The 27931-nt window shown below is 39.2% G+C and overlaps 1 protein-coding gene across 1 annotated transcript in view; it reads right to left on the reverse strand.

Annotated features, from left to right (window-relative positions):
* The window catches only part of mtt (mangetout), a 390272-nt gene that overhangs the window by 146180 nt on the left and 216161 nt on the right, over positions 1-27931 (reverse strand). Inside the window, exon 6 of the mRNA XM_083135134.1 lies at positions 16861-17035. Coding sequence (XP_082991260.1) covers positions 16861-17035 — 175 coding nt within the window. The remainder of the gene's footprint in view (positions 1-16860; positions 17036-27931) is intronic.

Genomic DNA, 27931 nt, shown 5'->3' on the forward strand with positions numbered 1-27931 from the left:
GCAACGGTGGTCTAGTCGTTAAGGTGTCTGACTACCATGGGGAAACCGGGGTTCGATTCCTTAGGGGTGATCTAAGGTCGCAATTTTTCCGTCCTTGTCCCCTAGTAAAGCGCTCTGGGGCTCACCCAATATCAAATACATAGTTATGTTGGAGCAAAACTGTGTAGTATAGACGGAACGAGTGTGGTGCTGAGCACATCATCTCCAAAATGGTCTACCCCAACATCCCCCTACATATGCCTCATAGCATAGTGCATAGTGCAAAGGGAATTTGTAACTTTCATTTTCGTTTTATAGTTGTAATAGAACTAATGATAACTACAATAACAAAAAAAACGAAGAAACTAGAACAACCAAAGAACATCAATGGATTAAATACATATATTTGGAATAAACTGGCAAAAGCTGGTTTCTTGTGAGGTTAAAATGGACATCAAATCAGTTTCCTTAGGCAATATGACTGCACAAAGAAACTATATGTTAGTTCCTTTAAGTTTCGTAGCTAACACTTGTTCACATTTATATGCTGACGCACACAGTTTTGTCATCAACGCTGAAATATTTCAAACTTAATTTCGCTTCATTCTGTATGTTCTTTTAATCTTGAGGGTACAAGCAGAACCATCACTAAACCAGTGAGAAACAATTGAAAAATTCACAAATGAAAATTTAATCTTCATGTAAAAAATATTAATTTGATTCTAATGCCAGCATTAAATGCAATTAAATTAAAACAGCTGAAAATAATTTTTGAGCCTTGTCTTGGAAACAAGGTGATGCATGCAAGATGTCAGTCACGTACACTGTACTTTCTACACTCAGCGGCTACGATAACAATAGGCAAATTATCCATCTGTATTTTCGTTCTTCTTTTTAATGGAATTGTATTGATGCTCGGATCATCTGCTTATCATGGTTTATATCATTACCCCTCAATATGCTGACCAAGGCAGTAATTAATTTCATTATCAAACATAAACTAAAAACCTATTTTTCGTTTTTCCTATGTACACACTCTGGCATTCTTTACATTTCAATTCGTAGATAATCCCTTCCTCTTCCTCTTCTCTGTTTTCCTTTTTCTTGTTTGCATTCTTCGCTATTCTTAAGATGCTTCTCCCTAACTTCCTGTAAGTTTTAAGAGGAAGGGATTATCTACGAAGTGAAATGTAAAGAATGTCAGAGTGTTACAGTGGACATGTTTGATTCTGATTAGTTCCTTTTGCATGGCAAACACCACGTTCCATAACGTGACAATTGTCAAGTCGTTTTCGGGCAAACAAAGTGTGCTCGATCACCCTCCGCATTTGCCAGATTTAGCACCTGCTCATTAATTCTTGTTCCCAAAACTGAAATCCGATTTGAAGGGGCATCTATGAATTTTTCTCGATTCCGACATCCAGAAAACCATAGCGAGTGCTGAAACGTCATTACAAATGACGAAACGTACAGAGGAACACAGAAGTTGTATGACTATGCAAAACAGCGTGTACAGTTACAAGATTTGTATGTGGAAGGGCCGGCCCCGTGGCGGAGTGGTTAGCACATCACGCCAGGGGTCCCGGAATCGAATCTTGGCCTAGGCATGGATATTTGTCCATTCATCAATTTCATCATATCGGGACTACTGAGAGTGACGCGAAAGAAAGCGACCTCCGCGTTTCTGCGCCTTTTCGTTCCGAGATAACAGGTACTTATGCGTTTTAGTGTACTGGGAATGAGTGTATGTGAGTGTTAGTGTGTTGGTGAAGGGTGGAGGGATACTCTCCCAGATAATTCTGGTAAGTGCTGTGTTTTTACACAATCTTTACTTATGTAAACTGCCCTCCATATCTTCTCACGTTCGAGGAAGCTAACGCGAAGCACTTTGAACAGTCAGCAAAACAGCCGCGTGCTATTATGCGATACTGTTATTTGAACCAGGACGATAAATTCTGAATTTCACTAAAGTGAGAAAACTGCAAATTCCCAAGAAGGGGGCTCGAAGCATCAAACATACCAAAGTAAAAATACACAACAGAATGACACTACCTCGTTTTTAATAGGAGGCTTGGTTTCGGATCGATCCGGTTTGAACTTACTCGTGTGTAATGCGATGAACGATAAAAGGAAACGATCCCCAGAAACTCTAGAGGATCCCAGGAAGAGAAAAAGTTAGTGAGGAGTGACGGTTCCCAGACCCCCCCCCCTTCCCCAAGTGTTGGTGCTCCTGCTGGTCAAGATACAATGAATGTTGCAATGGATAATATCCCAGATACAGCTGATACCCAGCTGGGCTTGTTTAGAAAGCTGTCCCTCGAATTGAATACCATTATAGCAAAATATAGAATCATCCCTCCTGAAAATAAATCAACAATCCTCAAAATAGTAGCCAAAATGGGCCAGGTTCATCAAGAGACGGTGGCCGAAAACAAATCGTTAAAAACCGCCTGTGACTTACTTCAAAGTGCAGCAAAGACAGAAGGCAACGCTAAACCCTCCTACACACAAACAGCGGCGTCACCAGCTATCGTGCAAACAGGAAGGGCAGCTCAAATTTAAAAAAAAACTTTTCAAAATTTGAAATACACTGTCTTCATTTCAGATGAGAACAGAAATAAATATGCAAAAAAGGTTCAAGAAACATTCACAAAAGTGATAAATCCCATCAGAGACGGGATAAGGATTAAACAAAAGAGACAAACAAACAAAATGCTGATTGTGGAGACAGATACAAAAGAGGATGCGGACAAAATAATTAACCATGGGGAACTAGCCAAACATAAAATCAGGGCAGAGGTCCCCAAAAAAATAAACCCATTATTAATACTGTACGAAGTCCCTGCACAAAAGGAAGAAACTGATCTGTACGAGGAGATATATTTATTAAACTTAGACGACAAGATGTCCTGGGGGGAGTTCATTAAAAAGTTTCACTTGAAGTTCAAGACTGGTCCACGAAACCTGCCACTGTGTTTTCGAGGTGGCTCCAGATTTAAGAAAAATCCTTTTGAAAAATGAAAAAATCTTCGTCGCATTCCTGTGCTTATCCATTAAAGATTACATTGTCGTCCCAAAGTGTAATAAATGTTGCGACTATGGACATTTGAGCCGGTTTTGTAAAAGGAAAGGAAATCTGCGCCCAGTGTGGCCTGGAAAGCCATTCTAAGGAGGAGCAATGTCCTAAAAAAGATGGTCCAAAGATATGCATTCCTTGCATGAAAATAAAAAAGAGAATGTAATGGCAAGGACTGCCCCACTTACAAGTTACAGTTACAAAGGTTAATAGAAAGGACAGATTATGGATTGTAAATCGACTGTGGATTTTAGAACGACAAAGAAAAACAAAAATAGGAAAACTCCTAGTCGTCTTCGGCGCGACGCGGCTAGAGCGGCAGCTTACAAGGAAAGGAAAATAATGGAAATTAAGCTACTGCTAGCCAAAAATTGAGAAGAATAAAATCGACAATTATCAAAATATAAAACTACCAGAAACGTTTTTCGAACATATAGAATCTTCTGCCTTCACGACACAGGGAAATGAAAGAAACATAAACTTCATATTAAAGAAAAAAATATATCTACATTCGAACCACATTAAAACACCAGTACAACCATCACAGCCTCTACTTAGCTCAAAAATACCCAACCTTCCCCTAAGCGTTTTTACCTATTTACCTGATGGCATAACTCTGCACAACCCCTTTGTAACCTTCCCAGAATCGCCTCCTAATGAAAGAGTCCTTAGACACCCAGTAGTTTCCGAACCACCCTTCCCGCTCAATAACGAAATTGAAAACGAAATTGAAAGTGGGATACAAGAGGAAATAATAGTAACAAGCACAGAGAGAGATCAACATCCAGGAGTGAGCGACACAGGCCCCACTTACACTTACATGTCAGAGAAGAAAACGACGAAATTAAATCCGAACGCCCGTGCCTTTCATCCGGAGATCAAGTATAGTAATTTCAGTAAACCGCAGACTCTTCATCCGCCATTCTCTCCGGCGAGTGTTGAACCGCCTTCGGGTCTGGTCGTAGAAGAGAAATGTAAAATAAATCCAGAAGAAATCTACAACAACTTTGAACAAGCGCTGAGACTAAGCAGGCTCGAGGAAAAAGAAAATTTGGTCACGGCTTTGAGGATTTTAATTAGAAATAAACACGAAAAGGGAAAATCTATCACCTTCCCGTACCCGGAGGCGGTCGACATGATAACTCTAAAGTCTAACAATATTCCTACTGACACAGAGGAATTATCATCATTGCTAGAAACAGTTTTTCCTCGCCGAGGCGTCCCCCTATATATAAACGAAATTTACTCAGACTTCGCGAGGGCTCACGGGAGGGTGGTGTTTCTGCCAAGAAAAGAATGGCCGCAGTGCTTTCAGATAACGAGACACCCTTAATGGAAAGGTACGTAAGCGTTGCACAGGCAAACCTAAAGGGGGCAAAACTGGAAACCGCGGAAATTTTTGACTTCGCTAAAAACAAAAAATTGGATAAAACAGGAACAATATATTTTTAGAAACAAGATTCCATCTGTACCGATACGGCCGAGAATTATAATGCATAATCAATATGCCAAATCTGCAATAGTTATTCTAAACAGAGAGATTGTACCAATTAAAATCGCTCAATTTTCTACCAGTCACATTAACTGGGTAGAATTATCCTTGGAAAATTTATCATTCATAATTATAAACTGCTATTGCCAATATAGCCATAATTTCGAACAGTTTCTGGAAAAAATGGGCGACGTGTGCAACGTCTATAACAACAAAAGTCTCCTAATAACAATGGATGTGAATTCCTCCTCCCCGTGGTGGCACGGGCGTGAGACGAATCCCAACGAGGAGCTGGTGGAGGAATTCGTGGCAGGAAATAATCTGTTTGTGGAGAATCTACCAGACAACCCTCCAACTTATAATAGAGGTAGGGCGGGGGGCATCCAGTAACATAGACGAAACTTTGTTAAACAATAGATTACTGGGAAAAGTAAAAGAATGGAAGTGAATGACATGAAAACTACTAGCGATCACAATGTGATTACTATTAAAATATCCAAAAATTCAACGGAGGAACAAAGATCACCAGAAATAAGATATGACTGGGGAAGAACAAATCAACAACTTTTAATTGAATCAACACACCTCCCCAACAGGCGGACTCCACGAAAACGATAAACGAATGGGCAAGAGCGGTGACAGAAACGATACAAAACGCAATAGAAATTGCAACGCCTTAAAAAACAGATGAAACATAAAAACAAGCCGTGGAACAACAAGCTAACTAAGCTCAGAGCATTCATGAGAAAAACACGGAAAATTTATCAAAAAACAAACATTAATGAAATGAGAATTAAAAACTTGGAATTATAAAGGGCGGCCAAAAAAAAAAATGAAAATGAACTGAGATCCTACAAATGTAAACACTGGAAGAATTTCGATACAAACAAATTAACAATTGATAAATGGGGACTGCCCTATAAAATCGCGTCTGTGAAAATTAAATTAGGAAAAGCTTTCTCAACACTTGAGAAGGAAGATGGGACACACACCATAGATTTGCGAGAGACGTCAGAACAATTACTGCATGGACTCCTGCCGGACGATGCGATGGAGGATGAGAACGACTACCACACAAATACAAGATTGAAACTCCAGGAGACTTACAAAAATGATCCAATTCTGCCTTTCGCGGAGGAAGAAGTAGCTCTCCAGATAATGACCTTGAAAAGAAAAAAATCGCCGGGTCCGGATAATATTCCAGCAGAAATAATCCAGATGGCGTTGCAGAAGCTCATTCCAAACCTAACGTTCTTTTTTAACAGATGCTTGGAAGTCCAATAATTTCCCACGCCCTGGAAGGAGGCTAACGTCATTATAATACAAAAGGATGATGATCGTGACGAAACGCAGTCGAAATCGTACCGCCCAATCTGTCTCATAAATGTTCTGGGAAAGGTTTTTGAAAAAATGATAACAAAAAGATTATTGAAATTCCTTGCTTTGAAACCAATTACAGGACTCCAATACGGCTTCACAAAAGAGAGATGCACGGAGGATGCAGTAAATACTTTATTAACCACAGTCGCTTCGAACGAAAAGAAATACGTGGTGGCAACACTGGCGGACATAACTGGGGCGTTTGATATCCTGTGGTGGCCTTACTTACTCTGTACTCTCAGAGAAATGAAATGCCCGGGCACCCTGTATAGAATTCTGGAGGACTATTTCAGGGATAGAAAAGTCACCCTACATATTCCATAAACTATGACAAAGTGTTGCCCACAGGGTTCCGTTTTGGGACCCCATCTATTTAACGTAAATTTAGAACCTTGCATCAAGACCTTTGCAAGAAGCACGGGAGGTAGTTAAGAGCATAGCCTACGCCGATGATCTGATAATTATCACCACAGGAAATTCAAGAGCTCAAATTGAGAAAAATACTAACACCGCGTTACAAAAATTGACACAATGGTGTGATAAAGCTAAATTAAAATTATCGGATACAAAGACCAAATACATATTTTTGAAAGGAAAATTTAGCCAACATCAAAATCCATTAATAAGAATGAAAGGCAAATCAATAAAAAGGGTAACGGAGATTAAGTACTTGGGAGTGACGCTGGAAGAGGGCTTACTTTTCAAAAGCCACATTGAGAATATAACCTCCAAAGGGGAAGCTCTCATGAACAAAATAGCTACCATTGCATCCAACAGCTACAGACTTCCTCCGTCAGTTATTAAAACTTATCTAGTGTCCATCTACTTTTCAATCATCACTAACGGGGCATCGGCATGGGCCTCATCGTCATTGCACAAAATAACGTACGTTCGTAAGCTAAGATCTTCTTACAGGAAAGTAATTCTCAGAGTTACTGGGACTTTTAAAACTACTTCGTCGGAAGCGCTGTTTGTCATAATGAGAACTTTGCCAATTGATTATCAAATTAATCTGAGGGCAATGACTTATCACTTCAAACATGGGAACGAGAGGGAGATAACCGAACAAATGGCAGAATTCCTTCCCACCGTTCAGGAGATCAAGATGAAGATTCATCGAGACTGGCAGTGAGAATGGGACGATTGCGAGAAGGGTAGAAGACTGCATAACTTCCTCCCCTGCACGCCATCCAGAGTGCTGATACATCTTCTGACAGGGCACGGACCATACGGGAGTTACCTCACAAAAATAGGAAAAAGGGGAACCGACGTATGCCGAGACTGCCGGATGGAAAGAGACAAGCCCCGCCTCCGATGAACAGATACTATCGGCCAGAAGAGACCTGCCGAATAACAACATCTTCGAACTGATAAGGAGCGAACATGTAAAGAAGTTATGCGACCTCGCAGACTTAGTGTCTAATATCGTGTTGCGGAGGTACCTGACGGAACCGGAAACGTGGTGCCCACCAGCCCCCCCTCCTCAACAGGAGCCCCGCAGAAGCAGCAGGATACGGAACCAAGTCCCCACACCCCCTCCCCGGAGACCGTCACAATCGCGTCGGGAGCAGATACCAGAGAAAGAAGAAGAGTCCGCACCGGAAGATTCATCCCGAAGGAGAAACGTCAGAGTGTCCACTGGGAGACGAGGAGCCACCGCCAGGAGAGGGTTAGGTCCACCCAATCAGCCTGGGGAGAGTCATGAAGGTTGCCCGGAGAGAAGTCGTCGAAGATGAAGAATAACCTAAAAACCGTCTCTAGGGATAAAATAATATAATAGCATAATAACGAAAAAAACCCTGTAAAAGAGTAATATCAGAACCCCACACTAAATCGTGACTAAAGTTTCTTTAATAATAAATCCAAGATGAGGGACCATAAACTCTTAGAAATTTTAACTTGAAAATTGCTAAACTTGGAATCTGCTGGATATAAAGGAAATTTCGAAAACACAAACAAATTAAATTTAAATTAAATTTTTAACAATGTAAGTTAACATACATTTATATACTTATTATTAATTATTATAATCTAATATAGAAGGTTGTTTATCTTTTTCCCTTTATTATTATTATTATTATTATCATCATCATCATCAAGTCTACATATAATTATTTGCGTATTTTATGTAATATTTATATATCTATTATATATCTAACCATTACAGTTTCCGTATAATTAGCATGGTATCAAAACTTAGTACCCTGTATTACTGATTCACGTTAAATTATGCGGCTGTTATTTCATTCTGAGATCTCATAGCAGCCTGTCTACACGGACATTGAACCTCGCACGGCCACTGTAGCTAGCGTGGAATGCACAGTCAGCTTCATGTCGAATAACCAAGTTGACACGGAGTGCTGACGCCGGTACCTTATCGGGCGTTTGTGCTCTACACATAACTGCAACATCGGCGAGATAAATAAGAAACTACAAAACCTCTTACAGTAAGTGTATATTAGGAATCGATATCCACTAAATTAATGAACTAGCCCAGTATTTCAGTGCACTTAACTTCCTTCCAAATAGCAAATTCTCGCCACACACCTCAATGATCTGGAAACCAGACAGGGAACTTGCGTCCGTGCAGACTAATAATCCAAGCCATCATTCACCCCAATCTAAACTTTCACCCCTTCATACTCTCCCCTCAAGCTTAAAACAGTTCTGGATACCAGAATGGTTTTTCCTCCTGTACATAGCATTCCCTAATATCTATACGATAACTAAAACTAACCAATAAACTAACACAAATTAATTCATAACTTCTATTAACAAGTTTAATTAATTACCAATCATACAAATGCACAGTAAATTTACAAGAAATATTAAGGCTTGTTCCGGTCACCAGAAAGGTCTATGAAAATAATACAAACTAAAAATTATTAAATGTAGCTATGTATAGAATCTCCATGTATTTTCTTTTCTTTTTTGTACTTGTATTTGTATTTTATGTATGAAATTATAGACGAAAAGGAGGAGGATAAAAAGAAGGGGAACTGTTTAAATTCAGGAAACTGGCTTACTGGTTTATTTAAAGGTACCAGGACATTAAGAGCATACCCTCAAAAGTACGCGGGGTACTTCGGGAGGTTCCATCCTTTAGATATGTATATATGTCTCAAAAAGTATTATTTTATACTCAGTCAATATGTTCATAAAATTTCCTATGTTTAGTGAGTCGTTTTAAGGTTTCCTGTTCTAAATTTTCGTCACCTTGCTCGAATGAATGATGTACTTTATGACCACTATTTGCATTCGCATTGACGTTAGTGTCATAAATTTCAGAAATTATTTGGTTACTTCCTGCTGAACCAATTGGAGTGTTTTTCTGTATTACTAACGGATGATTTTTTGTGTTTGTTAGCAAAATGTGGGGTTCTTCTTCATTAACTAATGCATAAGGTGCTAAAATATCTAATGAGTCCAACAATTCTTTATTCGGTTCAAATGTGTTATATTTAGTCCCAATCTGGATGTTTTCTAGCCGTAGTTTTACATAAGTTGAGGATTTCGGTTGTAATGTTATTTTATGTTTTGTTACAAATGTTGAACTTTGATTTAAATCTAACATTTGAAATATTTGATCAGGAATGGTGTGTACGTTGTTTTCGTCACTGGAAAATTGCCATTTTGGTGAATACCCTAATCTCTGCAATAAGATCGTATTATCTCCTAACGATATGTTTGCTTTATGTAGATTTAAAAAATCTGTGCCCAAAATTGCATACTGGAATTTTGTATTAGCTATTCTGAACGGGTGACAGTAAAATTTCCCACCGATTCGGAATCGTATGAAGGCAATTTGTCTGACAGTTATGGAATTTCCACTTATTCCTGAAATGGTTGAATTTATGTTTATTCTTTTTGCATTTGTTGGAACCAAGTTGTCATTTATTATACTACAATTTGCACCTATGTCTACAAGTACTTTACAAGGTTTCCTATTTACAGTTGCTTCTAGAAAACTAAGATTATTCTGTTTAATTATGGGAACTCTATGTGAACTTTTCCCCTGACGACCGTTCCCACGTTCATAGGGTTTCAATAGTTTAAAGAGGCATTAGGTGATTGTTGTTCCGATGAACCTGTCTGATTGTAATATACTTGTTGATTATATTGCTGGGCTGTATGTTGTTCACGTTGAGGGCAACAGTTTTGGCAGGGTTGCCATCTCTGAGCTTGTTGAGGGTGTTGTCTCTGGAATGGCCTATAACCTCCTCTATGGTAATTTGAACGTCCCCTGTTCCCACGTTGGTAACCATTGTTTGAATTATTTGATCTATAAAAATTGTTACTTCTTTGGGAATGTGAACTAAACCTACCGTTACTTTGGCGTGCAGGAAATCTATTATTAGTTCTAGTAGGCTGTGATCTATTCCTGAACGTTTGTGCACTATTCTGAAAATGATTAATTTGGAGTTCATTCATTTTAATTTCCAAATCTTTTAATTGATCTTGTGTTACAAAGTTTTTTTCTGTTTGCAGTTGACTGTTTATTTCCTGTTGATTATTTGAGCTAGTTTGAGGTTCTTTTATGGGAGGTTGGGTTACTATGTTTTGCAATCTTATCTGATTTGTTGATGCAACTAGACCTTGGGTGCATTTAAGGGCCGCTAATTCCCTAGCTTCTCTGTACGCTTGCTCTTCCAAAAGGGTTTGCTTTCTTTGCAAGTTGTTGATGAACCGTAGAAGTTCATCCACCGAATTAAAATTCTTGTCGGAAGCTACTTGAAGGTACTGGGTACGTAGTCCCCTCACAATGTAATAAATTACATGATCCACGGATGCTTGGGGAAGATATTTCTGAATCAAGGCATGCTTACGCAAGATGTAAGCTTGCGGGGTTTCCTGAATTTGTTGGACTTGTTCCTTTAAGAAATCTTCAACCAGGAGAGGTTGACCAATGTCCCTAAAAGTGTTGGTAATTTCTGTTTTGAGCGTTTGATATTCCTTATTTGCATAATCTGGTTGAGATTTTATTCCCGTTATTAAATCTAAAGCGATTCCAGTGAGGAATAAAGGCAAGAAATCTTTTCTTTTTGCAGGGGTCCAAGTTAATGCATCCGCCATATTTTCAAAAGTTGTGAAAAATTGATCAACTTCTAAGGGTTTTGCCCCTGAAAACTTTTCAGGTTGAATAAAATTTGGTATGTTCAATGCCATGACTTCAGTATTGTTGACAACGGTGGAAGGAATAATGGCAACACAGTCCGTGGAATGTGCAGTGTTGGTGGAAAACTGCTGTATGTATCGCGACCTTGCCCTGGTGACGGGACGAGACGGTGAAATCGGAACCGTTTGTTCCTACAGCTGTTGAATCCTCGTTAAAGATAACTCTAATTCGTGTTCATTTTCCCTTAGCATTCCTAACCCGCGTTTTGAAGCACATATTTCCTATAAGGAACTCGCACATACAACTAAATGTTACAAAAAAAGGCCCGTACCTCCAACCATGTTCGCTCCTTCCCTTATTTTATTATTTTATTACCGGGGTGTAAGTAAGAAAAGGTACTAGCTAGAGGTTCAGTAACAAGGCTCGGACCATTCTATGTTCGGAGAGACGCCTCCGTCCTCCAGGTACATACCTGCGCTTTCTTCCTCGATGTTCACACACCAAAACCAAATCCAATACTGTTCCGAAATTCCCTTCCGATCTTCTCAGATCGGTTCGGTTGCTTCGCTATACAAATTCCAATACCTGTCGATTCATATCCGTCTGTCAGGCTGGTACCTTTCCACGGACGAGGCAAGTAATGGAATTTGTAAGGTCTGCATTCCAAACCGAAGAGAACATCCTGTCTCCGTAATGTTTCGTTTTCAAGTACACCTTCTAATATTTTACCTACAAGTCAACACTACTGTCTTCTTCATGTTCTAATTAAGTATTGTATCATGATTCATTCCATGAACTAGTGTATCTTGTATATCAATTAAATTCAGAAGGAAAAGCTTTGTAATGAGATGTAGTGAAAATGTGATCCAATGAAATGCATGATAAAGTTATGAATGTATAAATTCTAAAGGTCAATAAATTTGTTACAATTTCATCATATTATCACTCACCTCCATCTTCGCAAATTAGCCAGAAGTGCCACAATACGCGAAGTAAAATAAAGAAAGTTAATCAATCAATCAATGTACGTGGAAGGTTAAACAATAAAATTGTCATTTGTTTCACGTAAATAGTTCTTTCGGCGCCAGTCCGAAAATTTAGTAGACAGTGTGCATGTTATCTCTTCACTGCAACTGCGACGCCAAGGGTTCCGGGTTCGAATCCCGGTCGGGCTTGGTTGTTTGTGAATGTCCATTCATCAATTTCATCATTTCATCACTCATCCCCATCTTCGCAAATTAGCCAAGAGGCACAAAACGCGAAATAAAATAAACTAAATCAAATCAAATCAAAATCAAATCTTCACTGCAAATAACAACCTATCCAGAAAACCTAAAACATTGGCAAATAATTTCAAATTGTAAGAATTCTAAACACCATACACAGAATATGCGACACTTGTCATCTGATAACCCATATTGGTTTGCGCTGGTGACTTAATGGTGTGGTGTGGTGTGGTGTGGTGTGGTGTGGTGTGGTGTGGTGTGGTGTGTGAAACACGATTATCTGTCCCACTTTCCATCGACGGAACCTGAAATGCTGACGGCTGCTTGGATTTTTCTAGTGAACAGGTTTTTTCATCCTTGCTTATGGCATAAGGTACTTCTTCCAGAGTTTTTTTTCAACAGGACAGTGAACACCATCGGCATGGGATGAACAACAAATTAGTCTCATCACTGTCAAGGACTTTTAATCGAATAGATTAATTGCTCGAGACAACCATTCATAATGATATACCCTTCCTGAATCTATCCGATTAAAATTATGTGCAATGGCTTGTGAATATCTCACGCTAGACGTCAGTATGATCATGATGTGAATACCGACATGTTAGAGGCATTTTAAAGTTCTTATTCTGACACCTGGAAAAGGTTGGAATGGGTACAAGCATTCATTAATAACTTTTTACTGTTTATATGTCGAAAAAACCTTCACCATTGCATTTGACGTCAAATTCTAGCTTGATTTGATATTATATCACATCACCCGTTCCATTTAAAAATTTGGATTTGAATTCAGTGTGGCATTTACTTTAAACATGCTATTCTCTTTGTGTGTGTGTGTGTGTGTGTGTGTGTGTGTGTGTATGTGTGTGTGTGTGTGTTTGTTTGTTTGTTTGTTTGTGTGTTTGTTTGTTTTTGTGTGTTTGTTTATATTGCGTAGTAGTTGTGGTGTGTGTGTGTGTTTATATTGTGTTATAGTTGTGATGTGTTTGTGTGTGTCTTGTGTAGTAGTTATGCTGTCTGATGTGTTAGTGTTCGTCTTGTGTAGTAATTGTGCTGTCTAATATGTTTGTGTTTGTCTTGTGTAGTAGTTCCTCCATTCATATTGGGGGTTAGGCGTAGAGCTGACAACTCTGCACTGTAAAAAGACATGTCAAGAAACAGAAATATAAGGCCATGGATGTTCCCAAGGTAAAATATTCCGGAGGTAAAATAGTCCCCCGTTCGGATCTCCGGGTGGGGACTACTTTGGGAGGTCCCTGGACTAAGGATAAGATCTTCATTAGGAATAAGGATATTAAATTAGGCACCTGGAATGTTCTGAGCCTTTACCGGCCTGGGGCATTTCAGTGTACAGTTAATGAGATAGTTAAGTATAAATTAGATGTACTAGCTGTCCAGGAAGTTAGGTGGCCAGGAGAAGGGAATTGTAAAACTAAAAATTATACTTTTTTCTATGGTGGTACTGAAAATCATAATTTTGGAACAGGCTTTTTCATAAATAATAGAATTATCTCGGCTCTTAAAACAGTAGAATTTATTAATGATAGGATATCATATGCAGTTTTACAGGGTAGGTGGTGTAAAATTATTTTAATAAACATACATGCACCAACGGAAGCTAAAGATGATAATACTAAAGATGATTTTTATACAGAGTTAGAACAGGTCTTTGATAAATTTTCTCAGTATGATATGAAAATTCTGTTAGGTGACTGTAATGCACAGATTGGCAAAGAAGAGACATTTAAACCCACGATTGGTAAAGAAAGTCTTCATGAATTAAGTAATGATAATGGTATAAGATTGATTACTTTTGCAACTTCAAAGAATTTAATTGTGAAAAGTACCACTTTTAAACATAAAGATATCCATAAATATACCTGGTCTTCTCCAGATGGTAAAACTCATAATCAGATAGATCATATTCTCATTGATAAGAGAAGGCATACTAGTATAATTGACGTTCGTACACATAGAGGTGCTGACTGTGCCAGTGACCATTATTTAGTAATTGCTAAATTAAGAGAAAGACTCTCAGTGATAAATCATAAGCAACAAAATCTAAAAGTTATAAAATTTGATACAGGAAAGTTTGCTGATGAAAGAATTAAGAAAGATTACCAAATTAAACTGTCAAATAGATTTGATGTTTTGCAGGATTTAAATGATGATGAAAATATAAATGAAACAGACGTAAATAAGAATTGGGAGCACATACGTAATGCAATAGAATCAGCAGCTAAAGAAAGTATAGGATACCATAAACCAAGAAAAAGTAAGCCATGGTTTGATAATGAATGTCATAATCTAATAGAAATAAGAAATCAGGCTAGACTTAGGTGGTTAAATAACTCTGATGATACAAATCTAAACAATTATAATAGAATAAAGCGAGAAGTTAACCGCACGTTTAGAAGTAAAAAAAGAGATTACTTGAAAAGCAAAATTAACGAAATTGAAACAAACAGCAAAAATAAAAATATCCGAGATTTATATAAAGGTGTAAATGAATTTAGAAAGGGGTGGCAACCTAAAGTTAACTTGATAAAAGATAAAGACGGTGATTTTCTAGCTGACCCAAACGATATTCTAAATAGATGGAAGAACTACTTTAATGACCTTTTAAATGTCCATGTAGGAGATAAATCAGAAGTAAATGAAGTCCACACAGCAGAACCTTTAGTTCCAGAACCTAACTTGACGGAAGTTAAAGATGCTATTAAATGGCTAAAGAATAACAAAGCACCTGGCATTGATTTAATACCAGCTGAGTTAATTAAATATGGTGGAAATTCATTAATATGTCAAATTCATAAATTAATTTGTTTAATATGGAATAAAGAAGAAATCCGTCAACAGTGGAAAGAATCCATAATTGTTCCTGTGTTTAAAAAAGGTGATAAAATGAACTGCAATAATTACCGTGGAATTTCTCTACTCTCAACAACATACAAAATATTGTCTAACATTATTTTAACAAGACTAACCCCATATGCTAATGAAATTATAGGTGATTATCAATGTGGATTTAAACGTAACAGATCAACTACAGATCAAATTTTTCACATTAGACAGACACTTGAAAAAAAGTGGGAATATAATCAAAATGTCCATCAGCTATTCATTGATTTCAAAAAAGCATATGATTCGGTCAAAAGAGATAAATTATATAATATATTAGTAGAGTTTGGAATACCTAAGAAGCTTGTTAGTATGATAAAAATATGCACCAGTGAAACAGAAAGTAAAATTCGTGTGGGTAATAATATGTCTGACAAATTTACAATTCATGATGGGTTAAAACAAGGAGATGCATTATCTCCATTGCTCTTTAATTTTGCCCTAGAATATGCTGTAAGGAAGGTAAAAGAAACTAAAGAAGGACTAAAATTAAATGGTGTGACTCAGTTGTTAGCATATGCAGATGATGTAGACTTACTGGGGGATGATCTGAATACAATTAAGAATAATGCTAAAATATTTTTCAAAACTGCTAAAGAGATAGGTTTGGAAGTTAACAAAGAGAAAACTAAATATATGCTTACAGGCCGAAACCAAGTGTTAGGTAATAATCAAAACCTAATTATTGATAACAACTTGTTTGAACCAGTTTCCAAATTCAAATACTTAGGAGTAATATTAACAAATGAAAATTATATTAAAGAGGAAATAAAAAGTAGGCTTAATTCAGGAAATGCATGTTACTTCTCTCTTCATAAACTTTTGTCTTCTCGTTTAATATCTAAGAAACTAAAAGTTAAAATATACAAAACAGTAATTTTGCCTGTAGTATTATATGGGTGTGAAACTTGGTCCCTTACATTGAAAGAGGAACATAAATTGAGAGTATTTGAAAATAAAATCCTTAGGAAAATCTTTGGACCTAAAAGGGATGAGGAGACAGGTGAGTGGAGAAGGTTACATAATTTAGAACTACATAATTTGTATTCATGTCCAGATATTATTAGAATAATTAAATCAAGAAGACTTAGGTGGGCAGGCCATGTGGCACGAATGGGAGAGGAAAGAGGAGTTTACAGGATTCTTGTTGGCAAACCTGATGGTAAGAGACCTGTAGGAAGGCCAAGACGAAGATGGAGGGACAATGTTGAGATGGACCTAAGGGAAATCGGTAGGGATGGAAAAGAGTATATAGAACTTGCTCAAGATAGGGACAGATGGAAGGCCTGTGTTGCTGCAGCCATGAACCTTCGGGTTTAAGAAGGCTAGAGAGTTAGTTAGTTAGTTATTCAGTGTGGCGGGTGTCCGCTAGAAACACATCAATGTGGTTACCCCTAGGCCTAACTTGTTTCTATCATGACCATTTGTACCCAGCGTAAAGCTTTTCAATTTTATAGGTGGTGTTAACGGAGTTTTGAATCACCCTCTACTTGTAGTTAATAGCGCAGGAGAGTGGATATTGCCCAATAAATATCGCCTTGTAGTTATGAGATTTGTTTAATTCAAGTCAGAAAATATAACAATCATAATATATTAACGTCATATCTGCAAACTAAAACATCAGGGATGTATTGAGATCTACAATAACGTGCTCTGGACAAACGCATCCTCTAGAGAATATTAGTCTTACCTGAAAGCATGTGCAAAAGCCATTACAGAGTCGCTGACAAACTGCAGCTGCGCTTCGAAAGGTGTGTTGACTCGCTCCAGCTTCTCTTTCTTGGTGCACTTCCGGGTGTAATTCTGGTTGTATGGCGTCTTCGGACCTCCTGGATATTTACACTTAAAGTGTGCTTCCCAGAACTCTGCAATGGATGAATTAAACAAAGTTATAACTTTAATGATATGTATCTTAACTAAAGGGGTAGAAACAACAGGGGGTGGGCAGTACCCGCACTTTTTCGTACTTTTGTCCCCCCACTATGCTAAACCTTATTTACCAAGGGAAAACAAACTGTCCTTGTTCCCAGTTTTGGAACCCAATCGTCGCCACTGTGTACATACAAAACACAACACATGGTCGGGAAAAAGAGGGACGATTGATCGCTGTCAGATAGTATAGCATACATAACCTTTGTAATGAATTGCAATGCCACAAACACTTTTGCGCCTATGGAAAATAATGATTGTTTAGTTTGTTTTCCTTATTATACCTAGGTATAACCCCTTGAGCAGTCTGCTCGTTATCGGGGAGGGGGTGCAATCACGGTGGTCGGTGCTACATTTTATTAGGCGGACTTTCGTTGTAGTTTTCTTTCCTTTACACAAACTTTCGGTTATAATCCTGTATTATAATATGCAATTGGCCCAATGGTTGTTGTAATTTGGATCTACAAGATTCGCCCATAAAAAAATCGGAACTTTTTTTTTTTAGGAAAGAAAACAAGTAATTACCTTCAAATGACTTTATCACCTTAAAAATAATCGCCAGAGGAGGCAATAAACTTTGACCAGCGTTTGTACAGGTCTTGGAAACACTGTTGACAGTCATTGACAGTAAGTGTTTGCAGAATACGCGTAACATTTAATTTAATGTCCGCGACGTCGTCAAATCTTCGCCCTTTCATAGTTATCTTAAGCTTGGGAAAATGTAAAAAATCAGCAGGCGATAAGCCCGGAGAATGGTTAGCAAGGTATTGTTGTACAGACAGTGTGGTATGAAGCCGAGCATTATCCTGTAACAGAAAGCATTGGCTAGAATCACAGAGGTCCCTCCTAACCCGCTTCGTCATGTTTCTCAGTCGACCAAGCACTTCCTTGTAATACCACTGATTGATTGTTTGGTTTACAGGGACAAATTCTTTGTGGATTAGTCTTTGGGAATCAAAAAATGCCATCAGAAACACCAGGTTTCATCTCACACTACACTGCCCGTATCATCTGTAACGTTTCGGTAAGCGATTTACCCAATTTGTAACAAAACTTTATGCTCTAACGTTGTTCCATCTAGGTGCGCGTATTTTGTACACCGCCTGCACACGACCTGCATCTGATGCACGCTTGCCCCGATACCGACTGCATGTAACAGGTTCAAATATGCACTGACGGGAAGTTTAGATATAGCTCTTTGCAGTGTTACCAGAATACGGTATCTTTTTATTTTTGGTTTGGTTCTTTTTTTTTGACAGTTCCGTTTCTTTATGGGCGAACCTTGTAGACAGCCCAGTCACCTCACCACGCACTCCTCTCTATGGTCGGATGATCGTGTGTGTTCGTGTGTGTACTACTGAAGCTTACGTAGCCACGAAACTATTACGATTATCAAGACAACAGCGAAGGAAAAAACACATGAAGATTCACTTGAATGCTATAAAAGGCATTCTAAGCAGATTACTAAAAAAATGTTTCCTTGGCTGAAACTTAAGCATATGTCGTGAAAACATAAAATAGAATATAAATAATTCTAGGAAATAAAATCCAAACCATTATTCAATTGAATATATATTGATAGAATAAGCCCCTTAAAACCAACCAAAAAAATATTTAAATAGAATAATTCTTCAGATTTTGGTACATCATAGCGGTTTTTTGACAGGAGAGGAAATTTTAGAAATTACTTCCCTGGTGTCGACGAAAGTTCCAGCCGAGCTTTAAAAGGAAATCGGACATAACCCATCAACAGTTGATCATGAGGAGCTGTTTTTTTTCAATGTTTATAAATATATGGTTTACTAATAGGACTAGTAGTATTTATATCTTAATCCAATTACACATTATATAAAAATGTAGAGTAGAAAGTCCTATTTTGGCACTTCCTCCTTTTATTTACACTCTTTTATTCATGAAGCGATATTAATAATTTGGCTAAAGTTGGAAACACTGTTGAAGGCTATGTGGAACCTCTAGCGGTTACTAAGAATATGTCGAGTGTTTCCCACCAACAACCAACATTTGTTTAGCTGCTGTCTCCAAGACTGTGAAGTGGTTTACATGCTGTTGCTTCAGGCGTTTTGTCTTGAAAGGAAGTAAATATATATGCTACCTAAATATATAAGATACCTAGAGCTATGTATTCTAATTATCAACATACGTAGTGGAACTCTGTATTAAAACGTGGAGTTCGTAACACCAACCTGCATGTGTTTTGAGGGATGCCAATTTTTGGAATCATATAATGGGTCTTCAAACCAGTCATTGGCAGGGTTCCATTGGTTTTAACTTCAGGGAAATGGGAAGAAATAGATAACAAAATAAACTGAAGAAAGAAGCTAAGAGAGAAAAAATGAGGAAGGGAAAAATAAGGGAGAAAAGGAAAATAAAAAATGACGAAAGATGAGTAAAAAAGTTATAGGGTAGGAATTGATACTAAAAGGACAGCTAGTTGCTAGCAACTTGTTCGACAGCTCAAACGCAGCAAGGAGATCTTTCACTGAAACTTTTGCCCAAGAGCTTCAACTTAAATTCCAGAACCTTTCACTAACGGAGAGGACACTACAAACGTAATTTGCTGTAAGTTCATTCGTACTGTGTGATACCATGAAACTTGCATCCCTATGGAACATGAAATCCACATTCCAGGTTATTCAGATGATGTGTCTTGAACGCTTTCGACATTGACTAATTAGTTGCTGCAGTTAGTTTTTGAAGATTCAAAAACTATTCAAAATAAACAAATATTGTGTTCCACAATACAGAGCATGTAAGTAATTAGGATTGTTATTAATATAATTAATAATTGTTATTGGTATCTAACAAAATTTCAATATTGTTTAGTTTTGAGGGCAGTTAAAGGAGTTCTACATCTTGAAGTGTACCTTATGAACGTAATTTTATATCATGTCAATATTTTGGAAACATGTGTCAAATAACTGGGATTTACTGACGACATTTTTATCTTTTATGAGGACTTAAGCGTGTTTCCGAACCTTGCATCAGAAAAATTACATTTACCCACTGCTCAAGAAGGTGTGATATTCTTTGAATGACATTCAGCACAAATAAAGGAAGAAAATTCGATTTTTACTAAACTGTTTGCTTAAAGTGTCCATAATTAACTAATTTATTTTATCTCAAATATTACTTTCAAAAAATTGATATTTGAGAAAAAATGACAAATATGTTGACTGTGATAACTGCCGCAAATGTATACAAGTCTTGGGCAATTATGAATTATAATGCGTAAATGGATCCATGCTTGTAATTCCGTTATTGAAACAAAATCAGCAAATATTCAAAATATTCTCCCTGGTTGGCAATATCCTTGCAACGTTTGGCCGCTCAATTGCTCATTGAAATGAATGAAGAGGTGATAGTCAGATGGTGAATGATCCAGACTATGGAAGACAAGATTCCATTTAAGTTTATGGGTTGTAGCCATGGTTCGAGCAGCCTGTGTGAATGGGCGTTATCCTGCAAAAGTGACACAGTCATTTGTGACCTTTTTATTTTGTTCCTGATGGAGGTTGTAACGAACCCGTCTCGTCACAAATTGTACGAGTCGCACCATTCTAAGAATATAAGAATTTGAGATTTATCTAAATTTTAAAGATGAGTTCCACCTATATTTTGGGGAACTTATTTTAGGAATATACTTTTATTAGTTTATTACTTCTCCACCCGTCTGCGCTAGTGTCGCAGACCCTATATAAAGGCCAAAGCTTAGCTGGCAAGTTAGTTAGACTCCGCCTGCGGGCGAGAGAAGGTGCGCTCCGCTACGGCGAGAGACCAAACACCAAGAAGGGAGTTAGACTCTGCCTGCGGGCGAGAGAAGGTGTGCTCCGCTACGGCGAGAGACCAAACACCAAGAAGGGAGATCCACTCCGCCCTTGGGGGAGAGAAGGTGCGCTCCGCTAACGCGAGAGTCCAAGCACCACAGATGACAAGGTGTGCTCCGCTACGGCGAGAGACCAAGCACCTAAAGGATAGAAGGACTCCGCTTTCGGGCGAGAGACCAAGCACTACAAAGGAGACTCACTTCGCCACATCAGGCGTGAGACCAAGAGTAGTAAGGGCTCCATCTTCGGATGAGAGAAGCTGAGCTCCGTCTCCGGACGACAGATGAGGTTGGACTCTGTCCACGAGTCAGAGAATCCGCTCCATCTTCGGATGAGAGATGTTACGCTCCGTCTCAGGACGACAGAAGTGAACTTGGCACAGCCAAGGACACACTCCACCCTCTGGTGAGAGAAGTGACTAATCAGCTTACCTTTACTTCTTCCCCCCTCCACCATCGTCCTACCGCGTGGTAGAAATTTAATATTATTTTAGGAGATACTTTAGTAACAGGTCTCTAAAATGTAAACGTTGGGGTTCCTATGTATCTAGGTAAATTATGAATGGACTAAGTTTATCCTTTTTATAACCTCTCTGTGTTTGTTTAAGTTTTTCTTTCTGAACTTTGATGTTAAATAAAATTTTATATGTTAAAGTCTATCCTGTGTATCGCTCTGGTCCAGCCTTTGGCGCTACCCTTTCAACTGGCAACATACACCCGAACCCTGAGAACAATTAACAATCACATGACACCGCTGGAGGAAAAGGTTAGCATTATGGGTAATCTTGAAACGACGGAATTGTGAGAGAGATATCTATGCCTGCCTGCCTCAGTGAGGACGACAGAGGACGTTTCAAGTTAATTGGCGCCCAACGTGGGGCCCGAAAGAGAAAACTGTTGGGGCCCGAAAGAGAAAACTGTTGGGGCTCGAAAGTGCAAGACCCGAGAGAAATGGACTGTTTTAAAAACGTGTGGCTCGATAGTGCGAACGTAAGGCTCGATATTAAAAATCTAGTGTGGACACTGAATCAAGAGATTTGACGCTTACAACGGAAGACCCGAAGTGCCTGTTACGAACTGTGAAAAGTGAAAATAATAAGCAAGAGTCTTGCTGTTTCTTGCCGAACAACCTGGAAGGTTAGATCGTTGGAGACTAAGTTAAATTGGCCGACTACAGATATCAAGCAAAGGATCATTCGTCCGAAGAAGAAGAAGAAGAGAAAGAGAAGCACTTTGAAGAGATATAAAGACTAAACCTTAAAAATGAATACTAATGATTAATTTAATGGACTTTTACTATGTTACCAACGTGATGTGAGCCTTATTTTGATAGACTAGGAAACAAAACTCTTATATATATATATTATTGAAACAAGATCCCAATGAAAGGCTTGTGGGCAGTGAAATTACCAGAAGAATGTCTTTTAGTAGGTCTTGACTTTGTATATAGAGGAAAGAGTACCATAATTCCTTCGAGTGCAGTAAGGCCAGAGAGGCGTGCCAGAGCGAGTGTCTCCGAAGATGAAGAGGGTATAAAAATCCCCCCCTCCATATAGGACTGCCTTGACGGGGCGAGGGGGCTTAGGAGGGAGGCCATTACCATCTTATCATTTCACTCATTCTTCACATCATTTCTCACGTTTTCACCATTCCATCACGTCATTCATCTCCATATCTTTGACCTCCCTATAACTAAGGGTCCTGCTAGAGGAGAAAACCTCGATAAAAAAACCCTATCCCAAGGTGTGAGTTGCATGTGCCGATGGGACAGTGTTGGCTGCAGGGGTAGGTGCAGTCGCGAACGTGGCCTCGGGGATTTCGGTTTGGTCCTCGAGTAGCCTCCATTTTTGGGGGTAGACCTTCCCCGGCATAGAGGGCATGTCGAGGCGACAATTTATGGACCCTCCACACTAAATATTATTTGTATATGGGTACAAAAAACAACACAAACAGGGGAAAACCCGCAAAACGAGCGCGGCCTTTAAGCCCGAGCGCGGCCTTTAAGCCCGCTTCATTTGGTGAAAAAGACAAGTAACGTGCCACGTTATCTTGTAATTAGCATAGTACAGAATACCGATAGTAACGATGATTCTGCAACAACAAAGAAACATGGAGCTGCTACATTGAATGACTTGTCACCGTTTCTTATCAAGAAACAGCTAGACTACGCCGCTGGTTCAGATGTACCAGAAATAAAAAAGCTGCGAAACGGGAGTCTACTTATCCAGACCAGCACAGATCGCCAGACAAACAACCTTTTAAAGCTTAGATCTTTGGGCGACTTCCCTGTTAATGTTGAACCTCTCCGTCAACTTAACAGTAGTAAAGGTGTAATTCGCCACTGGGATCTGCTAAATGCTGAGGAGGAAGAGATTCTTGATTCTTGATTCAGACCAACATGTCACCGCAGTGCAGCGAATCAAGACGCAAAAATCCGGAGAACTTGTGCCAACTGCTTACATTATACTGACGTTCCAAACGACCACTCTCCCAGATAGGGTACGGGCTGGATATTTGAGACTGAAAGTCCGGCCGTACATCCCTAACCCGATGAGGTGTTTCAAATGCCAGCCAGCACTTTGGGCACACTCTGCCTTATTGCAAGGCCACTGCCGCCCTTTGTGGTAAGTGTAGTAAGCCTGATCATGGGACCGAACCTTGTTCTTCTGGTCCCAAATGCATTAATTGCCAAGGCGAACACCCAGTCTGGCATCGTGACTGCCCCTCTTTCCAGCAAGAGAAGAAAATCAGAGAGTTGGTCGTCACAGAGAAAATCTCCGCTGGTGAAGCAAAACAACGTCTCCGTGAAAGTATACGCACCACTTTACCTGTGCCATTCGCTACAGTTGCTGCAGCTGCTCTAACCCGTCACAGTGTAGGGGTACAAACTAGCAACGTGTCCACTCAAACAACAAAGCTTCTCGTCGTAGCTCGCCCTGCTTCGAGGTAACCAGCAACCACTCCTCGCTCCACAGATAAAACGTTCAAGCAGGTGCATACCAAAGAATATTTTCTCAAGTCCAGTAGCTTTCCAGTCAGGGCGGCATCGATCACACTGAGACTTAAAGCGCAGCTGAAAGCTGCCCGCCGGGCGCTAAAAGCACCCGCCCCCACTCCCCCTTCTTCATCCCCTTCGCCCTCAGTGTCCTTACCCGAGGACATGATACAAGACGAAGCCGCGGATGAAGAATTTATCAAGCTGACAGGGCCTAGAAATAGAGTACGCCTTAAAAGGTAACTATCATACCTACAGTCATGGCTCATTGTCTCCAATGAAACCTTAACGGTTTCCGTACACATCTCGAGGAACTGCAAATTTTAATATCTGAATTTGACCCTGCCATCATATGTCTCCAAGAGACACATTTTCGTCCGAATGAATCAGTGATTCTGAACGGATACACGCTTTACCGCACCGACAAGCTCCTGAGGGTCGTCGTGCACACGGTGGTGTTGCAATCGGTGTGCGAGATACCATCCACTCAACGTCAATCTTTCTCACCACCCCCCTCCAAGCTGTCGCCGTGCGGGTCCATCTACCACAGCCAATATTTGTGTGCTGTGTCTACATCACAAGGGAGGAGCGATTCTCTCTTGAGGACATAACTAACTAACTAACTAACTCTCTAGCCTTCTTAAACCCGAAGGTTCATGGCTGCAGCAACACAGGCCTTCCATCTTTCCCTATCTTGAGCAAGTTCGATATACTCTTTTCCATCCCTACCGATTTCCCTTAGGTCTATCTCAACGTTGTCCCTCCATCTTCGTCTTGGCCTTCTTACCATCAGGTTTCCCAACAAGAATCCTGTAAACTCCTCTTTCCTCTCCCATTCGTGCCACATGGCCTGCCCACCTATGTCTTCTTGATTTAATTATTCTAATAATATCTGGACATGAATACAAATTATGTAGTTCTAAATTATGTAACCTTCTCCACTCACCTGTCTCCTTATCCCATTTAGGTCCAAATATTTTCCTAAGAATCTTATTTTCAAATACTCTCAATTTATGTTCCTCTTTCAATGTACGGGACCAAGTTTCACATCCATATAATACTACAGGCAAAATTACGGTTTTCTATATTTTAACTTTAAGTTTCTTAGATATTAAACGAGAAGACAAAAGTTTATGAAGAGAGAAGTAACATGCATTTCCTGAATTAAGCATACTTTCTATTTCCTATTTAATATAATTTTCATTTGTTAATATTTGAATTTGGAAACTGGTTCAAACGTGTTGTTATCAAAAATTAGATTTTGATTATTACCTAACACTTGGTTTCGGCCTGTAATCATATATTTAGTTTTCTCTTTGTTAACTTCCAAACCTATCTCTTTAGCAGTTTTGAAATATATTTTAGCATTATTCTTAATTGTATTCACAACATCCCCCAGTAAGTCTACATCATCTGCATATGCTAACAACTGAGTCACACCATTTAATTTTAGTCCTTCAGTAGTGTAAACTGGTTGTTTCAAAGTAGCACTTAGTAGGTATCGTCTTTAGCCTCTTTTTTTATCAATTGAATATCAGTTTTTGACATATTTTGACAATTTTTTGTCGATGATTTAGCGTTTAGCGATGTTTTAGTAAAATTTCCCTTTTTTCCCACCTCGCACTTTGTAGGTATGTATTTGTATCCTCTTTTTTATCGATTGAATATCAGTTTTTGACATATTTTGACAATTTTTTGTCGATGTTTTAGCGTTTAGCGATGTTTTAGTAAAATTTCCCTTTTTTCCCACTCACACTTGGTAGTTATATCAGGCAAGATCGTGATATAACTTAACCTATCGTTTTATTAAATGCTAAACTACACGAGAGCCTCTACGTGCTTTGACCTAGTTTTGTAGTAGTACAAGAAGTCTGCTTGACAGCCATTAATTGGGGTTCAGTGTTGCCAACCCACCCCAAGAAAATTTCACCATGGTGATATTTTACAGGCGAAGCTAACCTACCAATAGGAGTTGGCAACACTGACTAGTTGCTTCACAAAAAACCTCTTGTTTTTTTTAAACATATGATATTTCACAGGCGAGGCTAACCTACAAGTTACAAGTTGACGGCGTAACCTTCTATAAGATGATAACTATGCAGTAAGATGAAGAAGACGTCAGCTGGCAATAGCGGCGTTAATGCTTCCTCCTCTCTACCCCCCCCCCCCTCCCTGCTACGACCTCAACGGAACATCTTTCCTACGATGTTCTTCGGCCCCCTGCTACGATGTTTTTTTTCCTCCTCATGATGCAAAAAATGGTATTGTAGCGGTATTTGAAATCGACTGTGCCGCGTGAAGGGCATGTTCAGTGAACAATAGGAGAGTGGGAGAGTACAAGCAAGCGCCGCCCCCTCAATTTTTTTTTTTTTTTCAAGAATCGAATGTTTCGAGAGGGAAATTTATTTGCTGCAGCAACTCTAAATCTGAAACGTTTCGTAATTTGTCGTAATGGATGTTCGTACAAACGTCCGGCATCAACGCGTAACTCGAAATGTGATGGACGGGATCCTCAAAAATTGCAATTCCGTGGCTTGGGGAGCGGATGCTCTGATCGCACAAGCGAGCAATGAATTCTTGCTTCGTCGCAGGATCGTTGAAGCGCTGCAGCAAATCTTTTCCATTTAACACATCCGCAAACGAACAATCGATGCCGGGAGCAAGGCGGAACAGCATCATGCCTCCGTTCTCGCCCAGGTGTTGAGAAGCAACCAGAGTAAATTGCTCATTATTTTCGGCCGTCCATGTAGAATGATCCGGTGCCTTGAGTTGCTCGTAGGAGTTGCAGTAATGCAAGCTTCTTTGGATGTTATTGCTCAACTTATCAACTTTGCATTTTCTTCCTCGTTTCGAGGGGGAATTTTTGTAGGTTGGATTCGACACAAATGCCCTGGTAACCTAACCGTCGATGGCAAATTCGAGGCATAGGCGATCATCGAAACTAACGAACAAAAAGTTTATATTTCCTAATTTCGTCGGTTCCATGATGGATGCTTCCAATATGCATCGGTGCAAAGTCAGACCTTCGTCAATATATGAAGGCTGCGGGAAGTATAGGTTGATTTTCAAATCCCGAACGACCCCGTAGTGCTCGAGCGTCGATAAGATCCATCCCACACTGTTAAATTTTTTAATGTATTTTACCGATGGTAAATTCGGACCTTCCATACCGTTTGCGCTCACGCACACGGCAAAATCTACGCTCACCTACCCACCGCCGAATAATATACTGACCTCGCTCTCTTTTCGGCGTCAATCCTTTGCAGATTTCAAGCATATTCAAGATGCGATCTTATATTTATCCAAAATTCATTTTTGCGTCTTCACGATGCATTATAAATTGTATTTCCATCTTGTCGCCAAGCACATCTTAAAATCAGATTTCAACAACACCATCATGCCCATCGTTTTAGATACAACGAGTTACGAAAAATGTACGTGGACGCCTATGGTCAGGGATGCAAACCGGTGGTTGCAGTATCCCCCGATCAACGCACCGCTCGCATCTTGTTGCAAAGCGATAGCATCGAATCAAATTTACGGATATACGCACACCACTTACAGTCTCAAACATTTTTTCAGCTCCCCAAAAAATTTTCCAATCATTGTTTCGGTAACGATGCAAGACCTATACGAATATTACGTTAAAAATTATAAAAAGTTGAGCGCTCAAAATTTGATGCCCATTCCACCGGCGCAGTTGAATGGTTTGATAGAAAAAGATACCATTTACATTTTGCTGCCTTCGATCTACTTTATTACTTTGGTCAGCGTACGCAGCCAAATTCGTCAATATGTTCTTCAACAAAGTTTCGGTTTGTTGATAGGGGGCAAATTGATGGACATGAAACACATCCCCATCATAAACTTATCGTTCACGAGTCGATACCTCAACGGTAAAAATAACTATTTTCGTCGATTTACCTGAAAATTGTATTCACAGTATAGATTGAATTCTTGAGTTTTTTGTATTCGCACCCAAGAAATTCTATA

The sequence above is a fragment of the Lepisma saccharinum genome, chromosome 14 (genome assembly GCF_977018435.1).
Source record: "Lepisma saccharinum chromosome 14, izLepSacc3.1, whole genome shotgun sequence".
In the NCBI taxonomy this organism is placed as follows: domain Eukaryota; kingdom Metazoa; phylum Arthropoda; class Insecta; order Zygentoma; family Lepismatidae; genus Lepisma; species Lepisma saccharinum.